The following is a 25,238-nucleotide window of genomic DNA, read 5'->3' as shown; positions in this document are numbered from 1 at the left end:
CTTCGGACCAAACCCAAACACAGCTTAATACATTAAAATGAACATATTGGAGGTTAAAACGTCCCTTAAAGAAACACCATTGAGTTGATTTGGTGTTTGGGAAAGAAAGGGGCCTCACAGCACTGCAAATTTCTGTCACTTGTGGCTCTGCAGGGCAATGGAGTCAGGCTGTTGGCTTTAGGAAACCAAAGGGAGCTGTGGTCCAGTGCAGTGGAAGAGTTTTTCCCTTGCCTTTTGGTTGCTTGGGATTAAATGCTGGGCTGCACAACCCAGACAGTGCTGAACTATGCTATTGGGCATATTCCTTGCTACCATCTCCCAGGCCCCACCCTACCCAACACAGCCTTCCAATTTCTTTTCACCAGCTAGCAATCCCTCCTCTTCCAGATTCCCACAAAAAATCTGTGTGCCAAGCGAGTGTAATATGAGATTGCATAAATCTCAATAGGAGCCCTGGGATAAGCACAGCCCCTCAGGTAATCGGGAATTCCTGCTGCTGTAACCCTTGCTCTGCCTCATTCAGTGTCCTGCATGTGCTTTTCCTTTTCTTGTTTTGGGGATGTGGCTTCAGCCAGGCTGCCTCACTGTGCAGTAAAGACCAGAGGAAAATCCTGCTTACACCAGACTCAGAATCTTGATGGTGGTTTCGCTGGGGTCAGGATCCTGGTCATGTTTCTAGACATTGTCTGAGACATGCAACCCTCCTATCATCTTATAAAGGCTTACATTCTGGTTTTATTGTTAAGGAAAGTAGAGCATTTGAATTTCATTTGCCTTTGGGTTTGTTTTGCAGCTCAGGAGTCTTGTTTAGGTTTGTCTTTATTCATTCCATGTACTGAGGGCACTGGTGGATTCTTGATCTCCTTGGCTGAAAAATGTCTATCTATCTGGAAAAGACACAGTAGCCAAACACGAGGTGATGTCCTTAGTTGGGAGCTCGTATTGTCCTGTTGCAAGGGCTTTTTGTAGAAACTAGGTGGTTGATCAGTCTTCTCTTTGGGAATTTATCAATCTGTGAGTGCTGTCAACTTACAGTAAACTCAACTTTTTTCATTTTCTCTCTGATGTCTTGGGTGAAAGAATTAACTTGGGTAATTAAAACAAATGCAAGTGTTTAGTAGAGGGAGGATTAGTTACAGGTTTTCTCTATGTTTGTCATTGTTCCCTCTCCCATATGTTTCCAGTTCCCAGTACTGAGGTCTCGTAGACCCTCAGTTGCTCTCATGATTGACTCCCTTCCCTTTCCTTTTCCCCTGGTTCTCTTTGGGGTTAGTTCAGAGCTCATAGGAGCTCTTGCTCAGTTTTGCTCCTTCGTGTTCTCTTTGTTCAGCTGGGCCTGGACACCCAGAGGCTGCTGTTCCCAGAGGCCCTGGAGAGTCTGTTTTCTGTCACTCAGACCGCAGGACATGCCCACCGAGGTCATAGAATTTCCCTACGTTTACTCCACTTTAGTCTTCATTAAACCTCCAGCAGTTCCTCATTAGTTCTCCTCCATACATCATTCTCCTTTTGCAGCCTCAAAATGTGTTTCAGGCCCTTTTATTTTCCCATTATTTATCTGTCTGTCTGTCATCCTCACCCATCCCAGCAGATAAAACAGTGGCCTTGCAGTGTGGTGTGTGTTTGAAGCTTGTTCTCAGGGAGCTGGAACTAAACACTGTCAGCAGGGAGGAATAACACACTTCCTGCTCTGTACCTGGCCTTTTGTGTCCTCTATCAAACTGCTATTGGTAATGAATGCTTATAGATATTTAAGCTGGCATGCTGAAATATGTTCATAGTCGTTTTCAGCTATAGGGCAGCGTGTCCAAAATCTTCCCATCAACTTCCCACCCTGCTTGTGTATGCTAGTGTGTCTCTGCCCATCCTAAATCTTGCTTTTCTTGTTGATTGCTCCCTCCTGACCCTTAGACTTTGACAGAGCTTTTGTCTTTGTTGTGGCTCACCCCAAAGCTGGTGCAGGATGTTTAAGCTGATTTTAGCTTGAAAGCTTTACCTTCTCCCATGGTTTTATTAATGGTTCATGGGGATGTGTTTTGATAAGTGCTGGTGGACAACTGTCTAAAATGCTGTGGAAAGAACCCATAGTACTTTACTGGGCAAGATATTACTGAGCAAATATTCTCCAGGCCGTCACATCTCAGCATTATACAGGGTGGTACTGATTACTGTTTGAGTGAAATGTATCTTCATAGAGTTATAGAACTCTAAAATGGTTTGGGCCCATTAAAGCCCAGCTCACTCCAACCCTCTGCCATGGGACATTTTCCACTAGACCAGGTTGCTCCAGCCCCATCCAGCCTGGCTTTCTTCAGAAAACTCGCTGGCTTCCAGAACTATGGTCCTTTCCCATCAGGAATCCAGGACTCCAGCCCAAATCCTAGCCTAGTCTCTAACTGGTGGGTAAATAATCTCCTTTCTGCTGCCTTTGTTAAAAGGAATAAGTCATGAGGGAAAATATTTGCCATGACTTTGCTGATATTTATTCTGATGCTCTGATTTTATTCTTTCATTTTAACTCCATCTCGTAAATCACTTTATGTGCTAAATCATTGTGCAGCTTGACTGATGCAGGTGCAAACACGTCCTGCATTCCACTCCAGGGCCATTTCTGTCTGTGTGAAATTATACAGACATGTACACAAAGCACCTGGGAATTTTGGTCTCATAGCTTAAAGGGCAGATACCTGCATGAGATGTTCCTTTCCCCATCTTTTTACCCCTCACCCTCTTCCTGTGTCTGGGGCTTTGGCATGCAGTCACTTTTCTAGGGGAAAAGGACTTGTTATGACTGTTTTAACTAACAATTCCCAGTGAATTTACAGGATGGTGTCCTTCAGAAGCAATTCACTACATTTTTCATGCTGGCATGGAGAAAAAACAATCAGAAGTATATTATTTTAGTATTTCCTTTTGTGTGACAGGCAGTTCTTAGGGTTTTGGTTCTCCTGAATACACTTTGCTAGAACTTCTGAATTATAGTTTTATGTCCTAGACAGCTTTGTGCCTCAATTGTTTTCTAAATTAGAGAAGATTTGTGGGACACTGCTTGAGAACCAAGGCTTTGCTTACGGCTAAGCAACATTTAATGATGATTTAAAGAAACCTCTTCTGTTTATCTCGGAAAGGGGTCATTGTGTTTGCAAATAGTGAAGCAGGAGCCTAACTGATGTCCAGCTAAGCCCACACTGCCAAACAACTGTCAGGAAAAGCTCTGGAACTGCTCCTGGCTACTGTGTGAGTGAGGCTGAGAAGCCTTTGAGGCAGACACGAGCAGAACAAGCTCGTTATATTTGGTCTGTGGACAACCATTAATGTCTTTTGGGGTTTGTAGTATTTCTGCTGTTGTCTCTTCCCTCATCCATGTAAATGGAGATTTTCCATGCTTGCTGCACTGCTTCACACTCCAGCTCCATCACTTCCCCTTGCTGAGGGTTTGTTTCTCTGGGGGATTCTCATCAGAATGATCATAAAACAAGTAAAATCATCAGTTCTGCTTTCACAGCTCACCCTGCTTCTTCCTTCCCCTTTTATTATAAAAGGTTATGGAAAGATAAATAGTGTTTGTTTTCCACAGTGTCAGACCTGCTGTCAGTGCTCTATAAATAACCCCTCTGGGCTGGGAATGCCAATCCCAGGCTCTCTGCAGCAGAAAGCAGGATTTTCTGCTATGACACGCTTCAGGCCAGGTGGACTGGGGAAGATGGGACTCATAAAAACCATTTCTCACTGGTTCTCATCCAAGAACATGGAATGATTTTGCACATCCTGATTTCCAGCCCGGCGCCTTACCCATTAATTCCCGGTTCCCTCCCGACAGACCCTTGCCATGAAACAATACATTGAGGGGTTTTTGCATTGTATTTTATTTGTAAAAAAAGAATGTATTGAGAGGAGAGAGAAATAAATTTGTAAACAGGGCTTTTCCTCAGTAAAATCCAAAGCTCTTTACCAAAGAGATCAGAGCTGTGATCCCCATGGTGCTGGTGGGGGAGTGAAGCCTGGAGATGGGAAGGGACAAGCCCAAGGACAGAGCTGGCTGCAGGCTGAATCTCAGCCCAACCCCCAGCTACAAGCAAGGCTACCAGAGGCAGCTCCACTTCCTTGGGCACCAGCCAGTTCTTCAGGTCAGTAAAATAGTGGTTAAACCCTTCAACAGGCCAGAGGTTTGTGTTCCTTCTTTCCACTCCTGGGTCCTTATTTTCCCCTCTGTTTACACATTCCTGGTCAGTTTGCTGCAGACTGCAGCACTTGCAGAAAGCTGACATGTTTATAATTGAGAAACCTCTGAGGTTTTTCTTCTCCTGTCAGACATAGATGGCTTTTATCCAGTTGACTGCTTTACAGTGCCTTTATCCTTTGCTGGCTTGAAAACATTTCAGATCATTCCTATTGTTTTACAGACCCTGTAGCTAAAAAACCAAGCTGTGTAAAAACATCTGTACTTAGCTGTGCAATAGGCTGCAGACATGTAGGGTAATAAGGCATGATTGCATTCATTGTAGCATTTGCTCCACTGGATAATCAAAAAGAAGCATTCCAGTTGCACACAGGATATGTAAGAGTAAAGGAAGGAAATGAAAGACAGTTGCCTACTGTACTTTTACATTTCTTTTGTCTTGCAGCTGCCAAGACTAAATGCAATTTCGAGAGCGCGTTTTAAATAATGTAGAGATGAGATTTTACTGGTGATAACCTAGAAAACCACACTGGGAAGTGTGCATAAAACTTGCCCCCCCTCCCCAAAAAGGGAGTTTGACCTGTACTGATTTTTTTTTTCATTTGAACTGGTTTTTTCCCAGCTTTGGTTAATCATCTGGTAACATGACCTGGTATTATACCTAACCCATTTTGCAGTGTGTCTGGTCCTGGCAGGATTTTGCTACACCAAGTGCACTCAATAGACTGAAAGTCGCTTTAAATCCTTGGAATGTTGTTGGGTTTTATTTAACAATTCTCCCACTGCCTCAGCACAAACTCCGGGCTTTTCAGCTGGGATTGTGCTCCGCATAATGCAAAGAGGAATTGGGTATGTAACAGTACTTTGCACCACTGAAAATGTTCCCTGTGTTTACCAGACACTGAAAATGTTTTGTGTTTACCAGTGTGCTGAAAATGCAGTAGGGAGTGTGCTCCAGCCAGCTGTGATCCACTACAAGCTCATTCCATGGCTGGAAATATTAATGGCAGGTGCTGTGGGGAAGGTGATGAAATTTTGAGCTGACCCAAGAATGCACAGACACATTCTGGAAATAAATTAGTGTCTCTAAATGCGTGGCAGGGTACTTTGAATTTTACATGTGTGGATTTGACCAGATCTTCCTTGTAGAAAATACTGGGGTTTCTTCATCAAGTTCTTGCCAATTTAGATAGGAAGGTGACCACAGATAGTGAAATTTTAGCATAATTTTCTCTGAGGGGTGTGTATGCATACATTTGTGTGTGTGTATTTGTGTATAAACTGTCCCTAGAACAGAAGTGGAATTCCTTGGAATTTTATTTGGACACAAGGGTTCTGCTATATAGGTTTTCAAATTTCAGGTTCAGAATCCTATAATCTGCAAGATTTTTGTCTGGATTAGTTTGACAACTCTTTTTTCCTTTTAGATCAGCTGATAGAAATACATTGAAATTACCAAAATAATAATAGTAAAACCCCTAAACTCAACCCATCAAATATCTTTCTCCTCCTGTACTCTTTCAGCATGATTTGTAGAATGTGAAGGATTTCTGTGTTTGCTTAGCTCGGAATTAGCCTTGTATTCCTACTTTGGTTGGTGGTCATGAGCAGTCAGCAGGTTGAAGGCATTTGTTGGTTTTGTGTGGTTGTGTCATACATTTTTGTGTGGCTGCTTTGCCTGAGCTGTTTGCACTGAGGCTCTGCCTGGCCATAACTGGACTGCTGGGTACACATGAATGTTCTGCTAAGGATCTGCTTGTTGGTTTTAGTAATATCATCCATCAAGCTCCAGCATGTACAGCAATATTTGTGCTGTAGCAGACAAACAGTGTAAACACTGCAGTTACTTGTAAAAAGACTGGCCAGTGAGTTAGGAAACTCTGTGTTGATGTTTTTATTTATTGAAAACTAGTCCATCAGTCTAATCAGACTTTGTTGTTCTTGAAATGACAGGAAAATAGAAGACTGAAGTTAGATTTCTATTTAGAATTTATATTTTATACATCTGTTTAAGAAACCTGTGCACTCATGTTTCTTATCTTGCGTGCTCCAGTTTGTTTGCTTTTCTGGCTCTGTCAGTCAGAAGGAAAATGTTGTCTCCAGCTTGGTCTTGTCTGGATCCAATAGTGGATGAAATTCCTGACTACAGCTCTCTCAACCGGTGTCCTGACTCCTGGGGAAGTATTGGGGCTCCTTCTAATCCCTTTGATGACTCTTCCAAGTGTCTGTTGACTCGGAGTTCAGAAGGGCAGCGTTGTTCACTGGAGCTGCTCTGTCCTTCCAGATGGTTTTCCCTGTGATTCCTGCCTGACTTTGTGCACCACATACTTCAGTAGCATATGAAGTGGAGATGCTTTCCTGAGGGAATCCTGGGATCCTGCAACACGAAAGTGCTGCTTAAGGACTACTGAAGTTCTAAGCTTTGTAGTTTCCTTTCAGCAATGTCTGTTGCCTCACCAGAGTCCGATAACTACGTTTCAGTTTCATGTTTCTTCCTCCTGGTATCTTATTCCTTCTTCCATGATGTTCTCTGATTTGCCCCAGATTTCTTTCTATGGGTTACCTGTCTCACTTGGATCTTCCCATTTCCCTTCTCCCTCTGTGGAGCCAAGTGAGGGGCAGAGGCTCCTGGCACAGCCCTCTTGTGTTGGCATTCTCTGGGTTGTCTCTCTGCAGCTGAGGAGCTGGGAAGGGTGTGATGCTGCTGGCTCAGAGAAAAGATCTGGATTCTGAGAGCATTTGGCTCTTCCCATGATGAAGAACTCCAGCTCTTGACTGCTGTAGCCAGGATTTTGTTCAATGCACTGATGTGTTTACAGAGGTGCAGGAGACCCACCCATGCACTGGTGTCTGTGAGCCACAGCATAATCTGAACACTGAGATAAATTAAGCTTTCTGGCTTTACACTTCAGTAAAAAAGACAAAGGCCAACCTTCTGGGGGTGGAAACTGAGTAAAAGATGATTTCATGCACCTTTTCCAAAGACAAGGGTAATAATTTATGGTTCCAGTGAGACTTTGATCAAGCCTGTGGTGATTTTGGTAGCTGGTACTGTTAGAGCAGTTGTAATACACATCCAGCTTGTTCTGTGGGGTGCTGATTATGTTATCTTTAACCAGGTGGCTTTGTTGGGAAATACTTCTCATTACATGCCAGTTGCCAGGCCACTGCCACTGGGCTCTCGGGCAGGCTGGTTCAAAAATACCCAACCTGCGTAGCTGGGAAGTGCAGCTGTTCCTGCTGCAAATTCCCTCCAGGAGCCACGTCCTAAGTGGGGTTTGGCAGGGAGGAAAGCCTGCAAACCATGCTGCAGACCAGGACAGTGTTCTCAGTCAGGGAGGCACTGATTTGGCTCAGAACTGGAAGTGTCACCCAGGCAGGTATTGAGAAGCTCCTGCATGTCCTGGGGGTGTTTTATGCAAAAACACATGGGACTAGAAGAGGCAGTTCTGTCCTTGTTGGGAGAACTTCAGCACAAAGCCCTGGAGCAGTAACGTGAACACATGTGCATGAAAATGTCCCCTGGCTCCTGCAGGATCCTGTGACACGTCAGTGCTGTCCCTGTGAGCCTCTTGGGCTGTCACTTCTGAGTTCAGTCCATAAAGGCCTCAGGACTGGGACTGTGCCTTGACTTGTGTCTGTGAGGCACCAGGGACTCTCTGTCTGGTGTCAGTCATCACAAGGAGCTCAGTGATATTCATCCAAATTTGTGTTTTCTTTCACAGAAGCTCAAGTTTGAACATGAGAGATTTCTTTTTAAGTGTGAGAAAAGCTCAGGCTGCTCTTTTTCATAGCGAGAATTTCTCTGTAGCTGCTGTGGCTTTAAAGGTGACATTTTATTTTTGAGTAGTCTAGAGAGAGAGGTACTTAAAAAACTAGATTCAGGACATACTAAAAATATCTCCAGTCACATTACCTCTGAAATTAGCCACTGCTTCTCTTCAGTCAGGCTAATGCTGTGATGTGTTTGTGTCGGCATAAACTACCCTGTGGGTCATTCCCTTCCTGGGGAGTGGAAACCAGGATGGACAGCTCTGTTTCTCTGTTTGGGAACCCAGAGGAGAGGCCCTTGGGGTTAATAGTAACCCAAATAGTTTAACCTGGTTTGGTCAGTGTGCCTGTGCCTTGTGTGTGCTTTGTGCTTGTGTCTATCTCCCCCAGTGATGGTTGTTCCCTAATATTTTCGACCAATTTGAATCAAATTTGAGGATATCAAGCTCAGAAATATTAGGCTTTCGGAAGTTTTCTGAAAATTAGGAAACTAAATAGAGGAAGGAGCCCTCTCCCTCTGATACTGCCACTGAGGGAAAGATTGCATCACCCACATTTACATCAGGAGCCCCAAGTGGAAGTGGTAATCTCTAGGAAATCAAGCCATTAATTTGGCAGTAAGTTTAGGGATTTTTAAAATTTATTTTCACCTCCCTTTCCACCATGCTGTTGTGCTCTGCCAAAACAAATGTGCTGACTGTTGGTAGTGTGTGAAGAGAGGAGCAGAGCCATGGCACTGCCCACTGACATGGAAGGATCATTTTCACTCCCCACCTCTGGCAGCAGAAGTATCAGCCAGGGTGGAGGTGCTGAGGACCAGCTTTTCAACCCAAGTTCTGACTTAACAGAGTAACTCAACCCTATTAACCTTATCAGGTGCAGCCCCTGGGTTTGTCAGCCTTGTCAAGTCAGGCCGTGGGGCTAAATCAGCACTCAGCAAAGAATTAAAACAGAAGGGCTGAACCAGGAATTGCTACATAAGTTTATCAGTGCTGGCTGGCAGCTTGCCAAAGTGAAAGCAGGAGCTTCAGCAGCCCTGGAAGTCAGGATGTGGGAGCTGCAGATGAGAAGTACCACAGGAGCAATTTGGAAAAGCATCTGTTTGGAGTTTGATTACTGTGCATCATCCCATTTGCTGGCCTGCCTTCCCCGCAGGTCACCTGAGTTGCTCTGATGTTGCCAGGAGAACAGTTTTGACATGCAAACAGCACCTAAAAATAAAATACACTTTAAATTTTAACATGTTTCAAAAGTATAGATTCATTCAGGTTTTGAGAGTAACGATTGCTTAGTCATTCTGTAAGAACATGGAAAGAATTTAGTGGGGAGCTGTGGAAGAATGCCATTCATCAGCAGCACAGGTGTTCAGCCATCTCCAAAACATTCAGCAGACTGGGCTGACACTCTCCAGACACTGAAATATTGTTCACTGTACATTACTGAACGTTGTTTAACCACTGCAGGACAGATCCTTGTTCTTGAACCTACCGCTGACCAACACCACAGCAGGGTGAGATAGGCATGGCTCAGGAAAGCTCTTGGAACTGTTAAAAGAATCTTTTAATTTATTTGCAAAGCTTCATGAGATTCTTAGTGTTTGCAGCTACAGGAAGGGAAAAACTGGAACTGAATGCTGGACCCTGGCTGCTCGCTCTTAAAGCAGATGCTGTTTGGTACAGAGACTCCAAATATTTCTTCTGATTTATTGCCAAGTCTGACCTTGTCTCTTCATTCTGGAAGGGAGATAGTGAGGAATTTAAAGGCTCCAGGATCCCTGCTGCTGAATTCCATGTTCTTCTTTGTTTAGCAGTCTCATGAAAGGCTCTGATTTGATATTTTTCTTCCTTCTCTCTGAATTCAGGCCCTCTGTTGAAGCATGTGGCTCAGATGAGTTGCAGGGACAAACTGACAAATCCAAAAGTGGAAGTCGCAGAACTCATCTGAAAAAGAAAGATGAAAATATCCCCAGAGATGGTTTGGGAACCTTACACAGTTTTCAAAGCTGCAGCTATTGCATGCAGTGCCAAGGTTGCTTTTCCATCTCTTGGAAGATGGTAACATGCAGGTGCGAATCCATCCTGAGGACAGGTGTTGGCAGACTGACATAGGCAGGTGGCAGAGCGGTGGGAATGGGGCAAGGGAGCCCTCAAGCACTTTTCTTTCTGATGGCGAAGTTGTTACATTTTTCTCTTTTTTTGGTGAGGTACTTATTTCCTGAAAGATGCAGCTTAGGGGACACTGAGGCAACTCTTGAGTTCAGGCCTCTTCCACCAGACAGGACAGGTCAAAATGAAAATACTGAAATATTGATTTTTAATAACATCTGGGAAAGGGAAGGGTGAGAGTCATAAAGGCTGTTTAGAGCTGGAGCAGGTGGAGCTCTCACCTCTTGTCGAGCCATCCAGCAGTTGAGAGATGTGGAGTCATTTTTACCCTGTGTCTCTGTGCTGCAGCCACTGCAGTGAAAGACAGTCACTCACACAGCTCCACAAACCCTGAATTCAGTGCTGAGTCCTGCTGCTGCCTTTGGGCATTGTGGTGCTGATGTTTCCATGGATGTGGGAAGGGAAGATCCTGCTTAGCTCTACAGCAGTCTGTAGAAAGGACTTGCAGGTTCCCCCACTGAACACAATGAGTCCAGCACAAGATATTCAAATCCAAATGCCTTTGAGCCCCAGGCAGAGGTGACTTTTGAGGGCCAGGATCCAAATCCTGGTTTGCAGCTTGGTTTCACAGTTGTTGGCAATGTTTTCTTTGAGTTCTCAGTCACATGTTCCTGTAGCCTTTCAAAAGCATCAGATCTCTGCTGACTTCTGCCATATCTGATTCCTTTCTGGTGTGAGATATCCCTGAACAACCTTGTCCCCTGTGCCTGTGTATTTTCCTCTCATTGTCTTGTATCTCGCTGATTTCCATCCCTTGTTTCTATACCAGTTCCAACAGCTGTCCCTCCATTATGCTCAGTGCCAGGTTTTGCCCACACATCCCTGCCTGAATTATTCCATGCCCTCAGACTTGTTCAGTAATTCCTCAAGTGAACCCATGATGCCAGAGACTGGAGGCTGAGGGCCCAGGGCTGGAGGTCCATTTTTCTCCAGCAGTAAGTACACACAGACATTCTCAGGGAGCTCATCTTCCCTTCTGATCTTATCTCCTGCCCTCCTTGACCCCTGCCTCCCTCAGAAGTGACTCCCTGCTGCCTATGAGATCAAAGTCACCTTTCCTGAAGCCTTCTGGAAAACCCATATTATCTCCATTTGCTATTTTTCTGTCTCTTCTCACTCCCTAATCTCTTCCCATTTCTCCTTCTGCCTTGTTCACTGAATTTGAATTATGCCACGCTTCTGTATTCTTCCCATCACTCATCCAGTCCAATCCAGTCCAATCCCCAACTGGAATCCCTCTCTCAGATCCACCTGGCCAGCTCTTCCCCTGCCTTTCCTCTTAACAGCTGTCCTAATATATCTTACTTTGAGTAATCAAGCCCATGTAATTCCATCTGTGTGTGTGAGCATGTAGACTTTCAGCACCAGGCAGTGATGTCTATAAACAGATGATGAATTAGCTGCCTGGATTTGGGAATCAGCATTCAGGAATGATGGTCTGATTTGGACTGAATATCCCAAACTCCATATTTAACTAGAGAAATAGGATTGCAGGAAAGAGCTGTGTTTGAGATCTGCATTCAGCAGCAGCCCGGGCTCTGGGGAGTGTTGGGGAGAAGCTCTCTGGAATGTGGCTGTTAGCATATCAAAGTAGAGTAAACATGGAGATGATACCCTGCTTCCTCTGCTCCGGTTAATTAAGGCACTCCTCATGTCTTGTTGGATGGAGAGGATTTATTAATGTGCTGTCATCCAGGGAAGTGACGGTTTGCTGAAAGGGAGGAGTCATTAATGGCATGGACATGTCACGCTGAACAAAGAGCAGATGTCAAAGAAACAGGGAATTTCTTTTATCTCCTGCTTTGCTGAGGTCTTAGATCCTCGTGTTTTATCATAAAAGCTTAGGAAAACAGGGCTGGAAAGGACTTCAGGTGGGCTTTTAGTGCATTCTCCTGCTCCAAGGCAAGATCACTGGTACCTGTGTTGCTCCTAATGGATATCTGCTCCATGAGGCTGAGCAGTGTGCTTTCCAGCTTTCTCTGAAATCCAGTGAACACCATACCTCTCCTCAGGTATGGTCAGTGTGGTGAATATTTGTGTTTGTGATCACAAATCCTGGTGAATGGCATTGGAAAGGAATGTGGTTTCAGAGATGCCTGTGCCAAACCTCTGAAGGTTTCTAAAGGTTTTCTGCTCTTATAATGCAGCATGAATAATGTTTTTGAAGGCTTTGGTTAAAGGGTCTTTTCAGCCAAAAAATGTGTTAGAACATCTCTCAGCTTTCTTATCTCACTTGCATTTGGTATCTGAAGCAGCTTTTGCTGGTGTGGGTGAGGACAGTTATCCCTAAATCCAGGAGGGGTCTCGATCTCTTAAGGTTTTTCCACTGTCTGGGCAGCCCCCTCTGCCTGAATCAGTGAATTAGCAGAGTGTAAACCCAATGCAAATAACGCTAGAATAAAGCTCTTGCCATCTTGGGGAATGTCTGTGTGTGGGCAGGTTGGTAAAGGAGCAGATAAATGATTCATCCATTAAACTTGGAAAACCACCGGAGGGTTCCCATGAAACATAAAAGCTCTGCAGAAAGGCTGAAAGGTAAAGCTGAGGGTTGGCTGTGCTGGGGAGGGGAGTCCACGTGTTCCATTAATTGCTGTCCTGCAGGGTCATTAAACAGAGAAAAGGAAGATAGCAAAAGCACTCCTTTAAGCTCTGATGATTAAATCTTGCTGCCTCTGCAGGTTTACAGACATGAAGAGGTCTGGCCTCACAAAGGCATTTTTATCGGGAAGGTACTGAGGAGGGCAGCTGGTTTAGGTGTCAGGTAATTTGTTTGGAAAGGGGGTGGTGCACTCCTGCCTGGGCTCCAGTGTGAGATGAAAGGGTTGACTGAGAAGTTCTGAGAAGGGTTGAGCTGCAGTGGTGCCATAGCTAAAATTTGGGTGTTTCTGCCTGAATCACAGTCCTTTCGCAAAGATTAAGGCATGTGGTTGAATCTGGCTCGTTCAGCTAGAGCCCTGGTGTTGTGAAATGTTATCCAGGGCTGCTTATTAGACCCGTGGGTGTCGTATCAATATTCAATGCCAAGTATCTCTAGTTATTCCCAATAATCAGAAAAGTATCTCCTGCCAAAGGTATTGAACGTTTCACTCATTTGTGCTATAAGGACCTTGTGTTCTGAGGAGTTTATCATTGTGAGCTCCAGAAACATCAGCTAGTGCTGTGAATATCAGGGAGAGGTTTGATTTGTTAGTCCTTCAGGGTGAGTGTAACGAAAATCAAGAGATTCAGAAAGTAACTACACTTTGTGTTTCAGCTGTTTGTTTTCTTGCTGGGCTTTTGGGATTCTGATAGCACTTGTGTACACTGGAAATGACAGTGTTTTCAGAGGAAGAAGTTATTTTATTGGGCACTACAGGACTGCAGTCTGAGTTCCGGGGAAAGTTGTGCTGCATCCCTGCAGGTCACGGTGAACAGAGTTTTACAGGGGTCATGTTGAAATTCAGGACAGGCTATATTCTCCAAAGGAGAAGAGGATTCTGTGGTGATGGGCACATTTGCAACGAGTTGGCCAGGTACAGAAAGTCGGGATCTGGTGCCTCTTCTCAGGAGTCATGGTGGCTTCCATCAGCTGGTCTGTGACATCAGAATCTCTTCCTGTATAAATACTTGAGTTCCAAATATTTTGACTTGCACTGGTGTGATTATTAACTTGTTTTCCTACCTGATCGTAGCTGTGTCTTGTGCACTGGATGGTTGCTCTGTAATTTCCGTACTTGTGGTTCATGACAAGTGTGTTGTTTCCAGTGTGGATTTCGTTAAATGCAGTAACAATGAAAATTATTGCTAAGGAAAACAGTTTCCATACATGAATATTAAACTCTAATGGAAACCATGTTGTTACTGCAAGATTAACAGAAATTGGCATCTTGGATGACTGTCTAGCATTAAGCCAAATTAATCTGTGCCACTAAAATTGCATGTCCGGCTTTGATTTAGGACATTCTCATAAAATGAAGGAACAGCTCACCCTGTTCGCTTTTCTGGATGATCCCTATAAACCAGACTTGGACCTGGAGGCTCAGTGGTGACAGCCTTAGCCTGTCTGTGTTGTACATGCTGCAGAGGGCCCTTCCATGGATACAGTTCTTTTTTACCTGGATACCACTGACTCTTGAGACCTCTGTTTATTCAGCTGTAGAACAGTGTTAGTACCTATCTTGGAGGCAGTTTAGTGGGTTTCTTCTTCTTTAATGTTTCTTAAGTTTTGGAACCTTTTCTGTGTAGGCTTTATAGAAAGGGAAAAGTATTTTCATTTTAAGTATCACAAGCACTGAAAGATTCCCTTGGTGACTGACTTGATGTGTAAATACAGGCAGGGCATCTCTGTCAAACATATCATAGCCATTGAATGGAAAGGCAGAGCATGAATCACTTCAGGGTTTCCTGATTTTACTTGTGTAGGATGTTAAGAGAGGCTACAGGAATGTAATTGATGGCAATGTGTGAGCTGCACAAATCGAAAATCGTGGGAGAATGAGAAAAACATCAGCTCAACACCAAACTAGTAATGATGGGGAATGGGAGGTTTGCTCTGAGCATGTGGATATGCAGGGAGTCTCTGTCTGTGCCAAGCAGACTTCAGGACTTGGAGTTTGGCTCCCTTCCCAACAGCAAATACATTGAGCAGGAGGAGAGCAAGCCAAGTTTTAATCAAGTAAAAGTTCTGTATCCAGAGGTGGTTGGCAAAAGAAGAGATTAAAGTATTAGGAGTGCAATGAAAACAAGACATTAAAGAGTTGAAAGCTGGAGTACCTGGACAAACCACTTGCTGAGTGAATGCTCCAGAGCCCATCAGGAGGAAGCCCCAGGTGTTTGGAGTAGGACAAAAAGGGAACCCAAGCACCAGGACTTGTCTTCTCCCAGCTTTGGCCATCCATGTGGCAAGTGTGTAATATCCTCATGCCTCGCCGGGCTGGTGGGATAGATGGGATCATTCCCCTTGGAGATACTGCTGGTGGAGGGCTCATTAGCTGGCAGGAAGGCAAACAGCTGCAAACTGTTTATGTATGACAAGTTTTTGGATAAATGTGAGTTTACACAGTTGCCTGTGTCCCAGGGTTTGCCGTAGAAGTGCAGATAGCTCTGCGTGTCCAAGCCCAAGCACAGAAGTTATGGGCTGTAATTATGTAATTTCTCAGGAGAGAAAGGAAAAAACCCTCGAGCTTGGTAATAGTAAAAATAGTAATTGGCTCTCCTTTCCCTCTTCCACTGATGCTCCTGCTTGACCTTTTTTGTATATTAAAAATAGATTTGTGGTAATTGCTGACAGTGTATCTGACAGATAAGGAGTTTTTCCCCTAAAGAAAGCCACTGTCTGTATATTTGCAGAGGTACATGAGAAGTGTGGGGTTTTTTTAAAAAATAAACGAACAAAAATTCCAGTTCAGCTTCCTTCCCTATTTTTCATTTTCACACACACACACCTGTCTCACAGACAGGGCCAGAAGCAAAATTACCAAATAAAAGCATTTCCTCTTATATTCTTCCCAGCCTGGTAGAGCCACGTCACGCCAGGATTTTCACAAATGTGTCTGAGTTCATGAAGTTTTTATTCCAGTTCTGCAGACTTGAAAGGCTTAGATAAAAATCTGGAAGTTTAAGAGGCAAACAACAGTTTCCATTCATCCCAATGAAGAAATAAATCATGTTAATGCATTGTGCTACTATTGTTGTTGGTTAAAGGTGTATTTTTCTCCGCCTATCAGTTATGTGGATCATTGTACTGGGTTACAAAAAAGTTGCATTTATGTTAATGGTTCTGATATAGTTACTAAAGAACTGGAGAATGTTTGCAGATCAATAATTTATTTGTTGTTGATATTCTGATGAAAGGAATTAATACTAAAATGTATTGGTCCAAAAGAAAATTATAATCTTAGGAAATAGTTCAATAGAAAATAAGTGTTTCAAAAACATTTTTAAGGCAAGCTTTTTCAGGCTTAAAATGTGATACCAATTTGTTATAACTGGCTTACTGCTCCAGAATGACTCTTATTAATAAGCACTCAGCAGTTCATGAGCTGGACTTCTTACTGAGTTCATTCCATGTACTCCAAAGGTTTCTGCTCTTCCAGAATTATGAGTTTCTCTGCCCAGTCCATTTCTGTAATAATAAACTAATTTTAAATGGCTACATTTTTTTTGATTGATCTTTGCAGATATTATAAAAAGGCCACACAGGATTCACATTAAGCACTGAAAATAGCTAATAAAAATAGATGACTAAGAGTCTGTAACTGAGCCACAGTCACTACTTCTTTGACCACTGGTGGATGTACAAGTCCTTAATCATTAGTTTTCCACTTTTGAATGATGAGGGTTTTAGCACAGAGCAAAAGCCAAATAATGATGTGGATATACATTGCCAGGTTCAGTGGGGATTAGAGCCACTAAACAAAGACTTCAGAAGAATTATTATTTGGGATAATGTACTTGACATTTTAATTGGTATTTGACATATTTTAATATATTGGCAGAATTCTAAACTGTTTTGCTGCGCCACACCTCCCAAAAATGGGAATGTTGCCCCCTTCCATCTCCATGATGGTAAACGTAGACCCAGCCTCATTTTATGAAATCTCTCAAAAGGAATTTGGCATGAATACTTTCAAGCAAAACTGACTTGCCTGATTGACCCTTGAGCCTGAACTGCAACTGTTGCTCCTCAGTTAAAACCTCGTGTGTCAGATTCAACTGAGAGAGATATTGGCACAGGTTAATGGAAGATAAAGGTGGAATAATCAGGTTTAGTAGTAAGAATAAAACACTTGTGGTAAAAATCCTGCTCTGGTCATTGCTGCCTGAAAACTGCTGAAAGGGAACCAAAATATCTCTCCCTATTCCATAGAAGTGTCTTTCAGCTGACCCAAATACTCGATTTTTGCTTCTGTTTAACCAAAAAGAGGCACGTTCATTGGGCCATCAGGTGTGGACTGAGTTTGCAATCTCAAAAATCTTTCTCAAAGAAAGTTGTTACTTCCTGAGCAATTCTTTGACATCCTTTGGACTATTCTGCATGTAAAATGCAAGTCAGTCTAAGAAAAGTGCTGAAATCCAGCCTTTTATGGCCATTGATTTTAAGTCTTGATCTCTTTTTTTTTGTGTGTGTGTGTGATATGAATCTGCCCTTTCATGGTCAGCATTTTTAAAGTAAGCAAGTGCTAGTGCCTGACTTCTGCCTTCACTCTTTGCTGCAGGTGCTGAAGTAAAATGCTGTTGCCCATCCCTTCATTCCATCCAGAACACCCCTGGCTAGCAACAAATATCCACATCCTTATTGTTGTCAAAACTCATAAAAACAGAGCTGGACTTCTTCCAGGTCTAAAGTTTTACATTTGCACCTTGATAAATACAGCTTTGTCAACTCTGAGAGGAAAAAAAAAGAAAAACCGGTATCATGACTCCATTGCATGGTCATGGTCTGCTCCTTAGAGGCAGCTCCATGCAGCTATCCCTCCATGGAAATGGTACTGCAGTGAGGAAATGCTTTCCTTAGTGCTGGTAAATACAAATACAAGTAGGTATGTACACTGTGATATCCTGAGCTGGCCTGTGATGCCATCACAGCATTCCCAAGTGCGGTGGCACTTTCAGCAGGGGACAGTCTGGCTGCAGGAAGGGCAGATGAGGACTATTGTTTTTCCATAGCAGAGGCTTCATGCTGTAACTTTTGAATTCCTTTTTGGCCTCAGCATCAAACCGTTCGTGGTGCCCACACAAACAGGAGAATACTGTGCATGGATCAAATCCTGAATTCCACTCAGTCATAGGAGACTTGTGCCACCTACATTGGCTTTGTGACTCACCATCAGCGCTTTGCCAGCTCTCCTGGCTCTGATGCTCTCGCTTTCTTTTAAGCATTAAAATAAGGGAAAATGTAAGATTTTTTTTCAGTCTCTGCTTTATTGTTTTATTTCTTCTCCCTGACTTTAGTCTGAAAATCAGGAGAGGTCCATTTAAATGCTTGTTCAGGCTCCTTCACTGCATCTTCTAATGCTGTAGTAGAGGGTATTAGTAGACAAGTTTAGATGAATTTTTGGGTCAGTGAAATATATTTTTGAGACAGTGAAATACATTTTCCAATGAAAGTAGTGAAAGTGAGTGTGTTTTACTTATTTCCTGTCTGACAAAACTCTGGACTGATTCTCCACTAGGATGATGAAGAAACTACTCAGATGATTTTGTATGGAAACTGCTCTAATATTTTTCATTCTGGTTGCATTTTTCATCACTTTGGGTGTTACTGCTGTATGTTTTGAATGAATGAGCTGTTTCACTGGTTTTGATGGGAACATTCTCTGTGGTTTTGTTGCAGGAATTGCTTACCTAGGAGGTGTCTGCAGTGCCAAGAGAAAGTGTGTTCTTGCTGAAGACAACGGTCTCAATCTGGCATTCACAATTGCACATGAACTTGGGCACAAGTAAGAACTTGTCCTTCTGTTTCCTTCTTTACTTATGCCACTGTAGGATACTCTCCTTTAGTGCAATTACTAGTGTGGCGTGTTTGTTACGATTTCATAAGTGCAGCACATTGATACATAACTTAATTTTCAGGAGGCTTATGTAAATACCCGTTTTAGCAGACATAAATCTTTCTAGTCGATCTTCCCCTGTTTTCAGCTCTCTGTTCTGATTCTGAGTAGCACGAAGAGGCTTCATTCTCTTAAATGAGGAACAGTAATAGAGACAAATTCTGCTTTTCTTTACTGTGTAGAATAGGTCCACAAAACTAACATCTGCTTCAAAATCTTTAAACTTGCCAAGTTTTCTCTGAAGTTCAGGTGTCTGTGTCAAGGACTTTAATAGTTAAATAGTTTGGTAGTGGTTTCATCTCTGCATGTGAAGTAGTCTGCTGTGACTGAAAGGGTAAACATCAGTATTTTGGAAATGCCCTTAAGCAGAATTACTTGATCAACAGAAAGAAATCCTATAACTTGATTTATCAGCTCAATCACACCTGAGTAACACACTTTGAACACACTGGAAAAAGCAGGAAAGAACGTGATAAGTCCTAGTCAGACAGAAATTTGCACAAGGAGGTTACTGGGTACTTTCTGCAGGTGACTTTGGAGGCTATTTAAAGCTGCCTATAAATATCCTGTGGGCAGAAGAAAACAAAATTGACTGGAAGAGTCAGCTGCATCCTCTTAGTGCAGATAATGAGTTAACCAAAGGTCAGCTCCGCATTCCCTGCTCTCCGGACCCAGTGTCACAAGCACTTACTCATAATCCTCATGAGCTTTTTCCCCTATCCATTGACATCACTTTGGTTGCAGTGTAACAGACTGTGGAAGGTACAGAATTAGACCAGGAACAAAGTTATACAGGGGGCAGGACTGTGCCTGTGGGGTTTTCAAGCACTCCTTCCTTCAGCCTCAGAAGGAAATCCCATCTTTGTTCCTGTCGTAAGAAGTTGTGCCTGAGTTTTGTCTGCACCCTTCCTACAGCTCATGTGTCTGGTGTATCTTCCTTTCCTACAGTAAGAAGTATTTCACAGCTAAGTCAGAGCCAATGGGGCATGTTGAGGTTCTGGCCAATCTCATTCCATGACAAATAATTGCTTTATGGCAATGTATTTCAAAGTTGCATGGAGGGTATTTAGGTTACCTACCAAAAATGAATCTCCTGTTCACCCTCCAGTGACACCAAAGGCAGCTGAGCCAAACTGAGGGTGGTTGCAGCAGAAAAGGACATTTGGCTTTGGTTTTATTTAAATTACATGCCAAGATGTTAAACTGAGCTTAAATTTAATAACAAACTAACCTGTGGGTAATGCTAAGGAAAATTCAGCACTCATCTTTGGATGGGCCAAGAGCAAGAGGGAAAAATACTTGAGCCGCAAAAAATCCAGCTGTGTGAAAGAGTGAGACTGGTCTGCCCTGGTGTTTGCCAAGTTTCTCAGCAGAGCTGACAAGCTTCTTTCTAATAATGCTTTGCAAAAAAAATCCCCATCATAAATAGGGGATGTAATGCCCTTGGATACAGCTCCCCATCTGTGCAGAAAATTGCGAACTCCATTTCCTTTTCTGAGGGCAGTTTTGCTGGTAAGACCATAATGTCTTTCCTCTGCCAGTTTTCTTTCTTTGCCTTCATCTTGGTAAACTATTTCAGGAGAACTGAAGGGGTGTGGGGGTCTGTAAGGGCCAGCTTAGGGACCCAAGGTATCTGGGTAATGCTGTTCTTGGAGGGCGCAGGAGCCAGGAAGGCTCCAGCTGAAGGTTGTAGAAGCTGTTGGGAGGATTCTGCTGCCACAGGTGTTTGGGGACATGTTCCAGGTTATCCTGTTTCACAAGGAGTTGCAATTCTCTGTCACACATTGGGGCAAACCCTTCTTCCCCCTCTGCCTTGCCTCCAGCAGCATAATCAACCCCCAGTGTTGCCAAATCAAAACGGGGGGGGGGGAAATGCCATGTCTGTCTCCCCCCAACCTGAGTATTACAATCATCCCACTGTGCAGTCACCCACCAGTGGCCTGGCTGCTCATCTCAACCTCTGGCCAGTTGAATGGTGCCTTTCTGGAGGCCAGCAGGAATCTTTTCATTGACCGTACAAGGTGTCAGGCCTTCTGGTGTTGAACTGCAGTAAGATGCTCTGAGCAATCCTGTTTCAGCATGTCTTGTGCAAATAGAAGAATTCTTTGCAGACTTTACTTACGAACTCAGAGGTTTTGAGTGAAATGTAAGGAAACCCATTGCAGACATGAACACAAAGAATAGCTGATGGGCTTTAAAAATGAAAACCAAGGAAAACTAGGTGCAAGTTTCTTAATTTAAAACAAAATCCAATCAAAACTACATCCATATTGGCAAAAATATAAATTTTGGAGAGCCATAATTTTGAGCTTTATTGAAGTCTTATTTCCTTATGAGTGTAGAAAAGCTGAGATTTATTATTCTTTCCTTAAGACTAACAAATGTCTGTGGAGATCACAAGCCCAGTTTGGCATTCACAGATAGTTTCTGATGTGGACTTTGGAAAAAGTGAATGGAATACTAATTGATGTGTCAGATTCCTAATCTGCCACTAATGTCATTTGGACTGACTGCAAAATACACCATTCCGGACAGCTGCACTGTGAAAACACAGATACACCATTAAATAGGTCCATTAGGATGAAATAGGTCCTATGAAAGTTGAAGGATGAAAGTTCATCTTCAGGTTTAACCTGTGGAGTTTTTGCTTGATGATGGGGTGAGTGACGTGATTTTTGTATTTAAATCTTCAAGTCTGTACTGATAATTTTGGGCCATGGACACAGAGGGAGCATCCATCTGTATTTAGACACAGTTTTTTCTGCACCGGATCCAGGAGAAGAATCTTGGTATTACAAAAAGGTTACAGGCAGGGAGCCGAGTGAATGTGTATTAAGGCTGCAAATCATAAACTTTTTCCCAGACTAGACAGGACCCTGAGCAAGTCTTGTTCCTTCAGTCAGCTGGGTCAATAGTGGATGTCTCTGGAAACAGCACACTTGAGTGTAACCACAGTTTGTTGGATTTTATCCAGAATTTGCTGGGTGGAGTCCTGACCTACACAGAAGGGAAGACCCAGGGATCACAGTGGTCACTGAAGTCTTAAAATGTACAAGTCTGAGGTCTTCATATCATAAACAAAATATGAACACTGAGCATTTCTTACTCTCATCTTTCCTCAGATTTTCAGGGCAAGTCCATCCATAAAAGCTTAAAAATGCCCTACTTTTGTCACCAGGATCCTGACTCGTGCTTCCCTCCTCCTCCATGAACTCCACCGGTGTGAGGCTGATCTGAGATTCACACCCTGAAGACCACCCTGAACAACCGACTTGAAGAAAAATAGTGCCAATTCCCCCCCTCCTAGTTCTCTTCGCCTACAGCAGTGACTTTGTTACCATTTTCAAGTCCTTTTCCAAAGAAAAAGTCAAATAAGTTTTTGAAACAAAAGCTGGGATTCATCCGTATATCCGTTATCCCGAACGAAGCAGGGTGGGCTGCAGCCAGTGGTTTTTCAGGACAACAATGCCAGCTTTGTTGCCATTCCTGTTTTTTTCAACAGCCTCAGTTTTCCTGTTGTGGGACAGGGGCAGGCTTGGGTGAGGAGGGAAGATTCCCATTCATGAGCCAACAGAACCTGGCACTGCCTGGATGGGGAGAGAATAGCCGGAGGCAGTGTGGCTGGGAGCCACAATGGGGCAGATGCCCTTAGGAAAGGGAATTAAAATCAACTGACAATGAGCAGGGAGCTGGCTCTTGCCAGCAGCCTGAAAACGCATGGCCTCAAACTTGAAGCTGAAACAGATGAGGACAAAAACAAGTCCAAAGGTAAAAAGCCCGTAATGCACAAATCAAACAGCTCAGGGCTTGGAATCAGACAAGAGAAGGGTTTGGAACCAGCAGGTTTCTCTCCAGTGTGATTATTTGCTTTAGATGTTAGATATTAATAGCTGTAGCTTGGTTAAAATTACTTCAGGGTGCATAATTATTTGCTGCATGATGAAGTATGGCCTTTGTGCTATGTCTCAAGCCTCGTGGTGTTGCAGGTAAGGGAAAAGCACTCTGGATACGCCCTTTGTGGCCTGATATTTGTGCTGATGGACTTGTGAATAAACTTGGCCTCCCTGATCTGTGTAGTTCAGCACCCAGCAGAGAGATTCATGCAGATGTACCAGAATGTGAAAACATTGCAGGCTGAGGAGGAATGTCCCTGAGCTGATCCCAAAGGTGCAGAATGATGCCCTGTAACAACTTACACCAGCAAAGCCCAGTCACTGTTGTGCAGCTATTGAAGTTTAATTCCTGAGAACCAAGCAGGAAATTGTCCCACTTCTCCCCTGCCCCACAGTTTATAAAGAATTGGTCATAATGCGTTTTAAAAATGAAAAGTTCCATGTGGAAGCTGAGGATCACCCCAGTAAATGTGACAGATCTTGCACACAGGTAATGCTGCAGAGTGCACACTGTGCTGATAGAATCCTGTTTCTTTTTCTGGAACAGCCTGTCCCATGATTCCAAACAGCCAAATTCATGGCAGTGGGGCAAGGGCAGTGGTTCTGGAAACCATGGAGAAATGGAGGGACCTCTGCTAAAAATTCTCTCCTTTTATCCTGGGGTTATAACATTTAGGTGCAGGATGTGGGATCTGAGAAGCTGTTTTAAAAGAAAAAATGCCAACAACCCTCTGACTTTTTTAGAGCAGCTCAGAAGAGTCTAACCCTTGAACTCAGGGCTTTACCAGTGGAGGCAGCTGAGTGTAGTTTCTGTCCTGGCTGACTTTAACCCTTTTTTTAAAAAAAAGCTCTCACTGGAGCTTCTTTTTCTTTTCTGTGTTTCTCTGAGTTAGTTCCACATTTATCAGGCAGGTTCTGCCTGACCTGAATTTCTGTGGAACATTTTTCTTTGTTGCTATTGCAGAAATACACCAGTGTGTCCCCAGGTTACTTCTTACCTCCCAAAAGGTATGAAAACCAACATTACTTAAGTTGTAGAATCAAACATGCAGGAGCACCAAAGTCTCAATTTCAGGCAACTTTATCCAAACAACTTCAGTTATAACTCTGTTCCCTCTGTACTGCAAATGAGGCCAAACTTCTATTCACAGGATAGGATTTCAGCATGTAGTTAAAGACTTTTCTTTAACACATGCCCACAGGCATCTTATTCACTCCTGTGAATTAATGTTTTACTGTAAGAGAGAACTCTTGGATATTACTGGATAGGGTAATATCCAGTTAGGGATGGCTCAGGGATGTAGCCTGTGGCTGACAGGATCTGCCCAGTGGCTGGATAAACCTCTCCAGTGGCACTGCTGGCATTTTGAGTGTAGATTCTGCCTTGTGTTGGGGAGCTGTGGTTCCCTCTGTGCCTCCATAAACCCTGTGTGGCCCTTCTGACCATGCTGTGTGTCAGAACTCACATCTCTGCATTTGGAGTGGTGGAAAATCAAGGTCACTTGGATCCCAAGGTGCACTGGAGCCAGAGGCAATCCCATGCAAGCTTTATTCTAGCAAGCTCAGGTATTAATGACTTTGCTGCACCAGGACTTCCTGAGTAGCCGGAGAATTGGATTCAGGCAGTGCCTGCCCCAGCTCTATTCTCCTGGCGCCAGAATCCCCACTTTAAATTAACAGGAGGACGTAGCTGTTCCAGTATATTGCAGTCTTAGGAATACTGGGAGTGACTGGCTGCTGTGTAGACATACCCTGAGGCTGGCCAAAAATGCTGGCATCGGTCCGTACCCACCCTGGAGTTGCTAATTTTATTTTCTGCCATTTGTGTTGTAAATCTGTTGAGGAATGTCTCTCTCTCTCTGTGTTCCCAGGCTCCCTTTTCATGCTCCCCTCCTCCCAGGTTTCATTCTTCTTCCACAGATAATTGCAAGCACATTTTCACAGTTAAGTTGCCCTTCTCTGTACAGCTCCAAAGGACATAATGGAACATTGCCTATTTGATCATATGTGTCTGTACATCAGAGTGTCTAACCAAAAGCAGTTATTTAATTACAGGTTCTGGTCCTGAGAAAGAATAGGTATATCCTAAAATTTCAGGAGATGCTTCTTCCACTTCTGGTAACACACTGAGGAGTCTGTTTTAGATAGAACAAATTATTATCATGTACCTTTGTAGCTTGATAGTAACTTTCTGAAAACCATGTCGTAAGTCAGTCAAAAGGAAGCAGAGATCAAAGACTTGTTTAAACATATTAAAAAAAAAAAAAAAAAAAAAATCAATGGAGACTTCTGCCAGCATGGATGGTTTGACCTGGGGAGGAGGTGGTGGTGGAGCAACACTAAACAGAAGGTGTGTTGGCCCACTGTAAGACAGCATTGGATACCTGAGCAAGTTAATTTGAGTCCCAGAAATAGAATATCCCTGTGGTATTAACCTTGTTTCGGCAGGTTGTTTTTGCAATGGCAGTGGGATCACACAGAGAAAAATTCTAAAAAAGAGAAAATTATGTATGGAAATCACACAGAGAAAAGGAAGATTGGGGAGGAGAAATGGGGAGGTTTGGTAGTATCATGTGCTCTGGATAATAGGCCTGGGTTTGAGTGTGTTTTTTTTAGTTTTATGTAAAGCTTCAAGATATTTCCAGGTGCATTTACTGAACCTGCTAATCCTGGCATGGTGGCAGGGTACCTTCCCTCT

At 43.4% G+C, this 25,238-nt stretch overlaps 1 protein-coding gene across 2 annotated transcripts in view; it reads left to right on the top strand.

The window, feature by feature from the left end:
- The window catches only part of ADAMTS17 (ADAM metallopeptidase with thrombospondin type 1 motif 17), a 158,170-nt gene that overhangs the window by 42,238 nt on the left and 90,694 nt on the right, over positions 1-25,238 (top strand). For both annotated transcript variants that reach the window (XM_048317949.1, XM_048317948.1), the window contains exon 8: positions 18,431-18,536. In XM_048317949.1, coding sequence (XP_048173906.1) covers positions 18,431-18,536 — 106 coding nt within the window. The remainder of the gene's footprint in view (positions 1-18,430; positions 18,537-25,238) is intronic.

The sequence above is a fragment of the Corvus hawaiiensis genome, chromosome 13 (genome assembly GCF_020740725.1).
Source record: "Corvus hawaiiensis isolate bCorHaw1 chromosome 13, bCorHaw1.pri.cur, whole genome shotgun sequence".
NCBI classification, from domain to species: Eukaryota; Metazoa; Chordata; class Aves; order Passeriformes; family Corvidae; genus Corvus; species Corvus hawaiiensis.
Note: the sequence above shows the minus strand (reverse complement) of the source record. Positions and strands in the feature narration are given on the sequence as shown.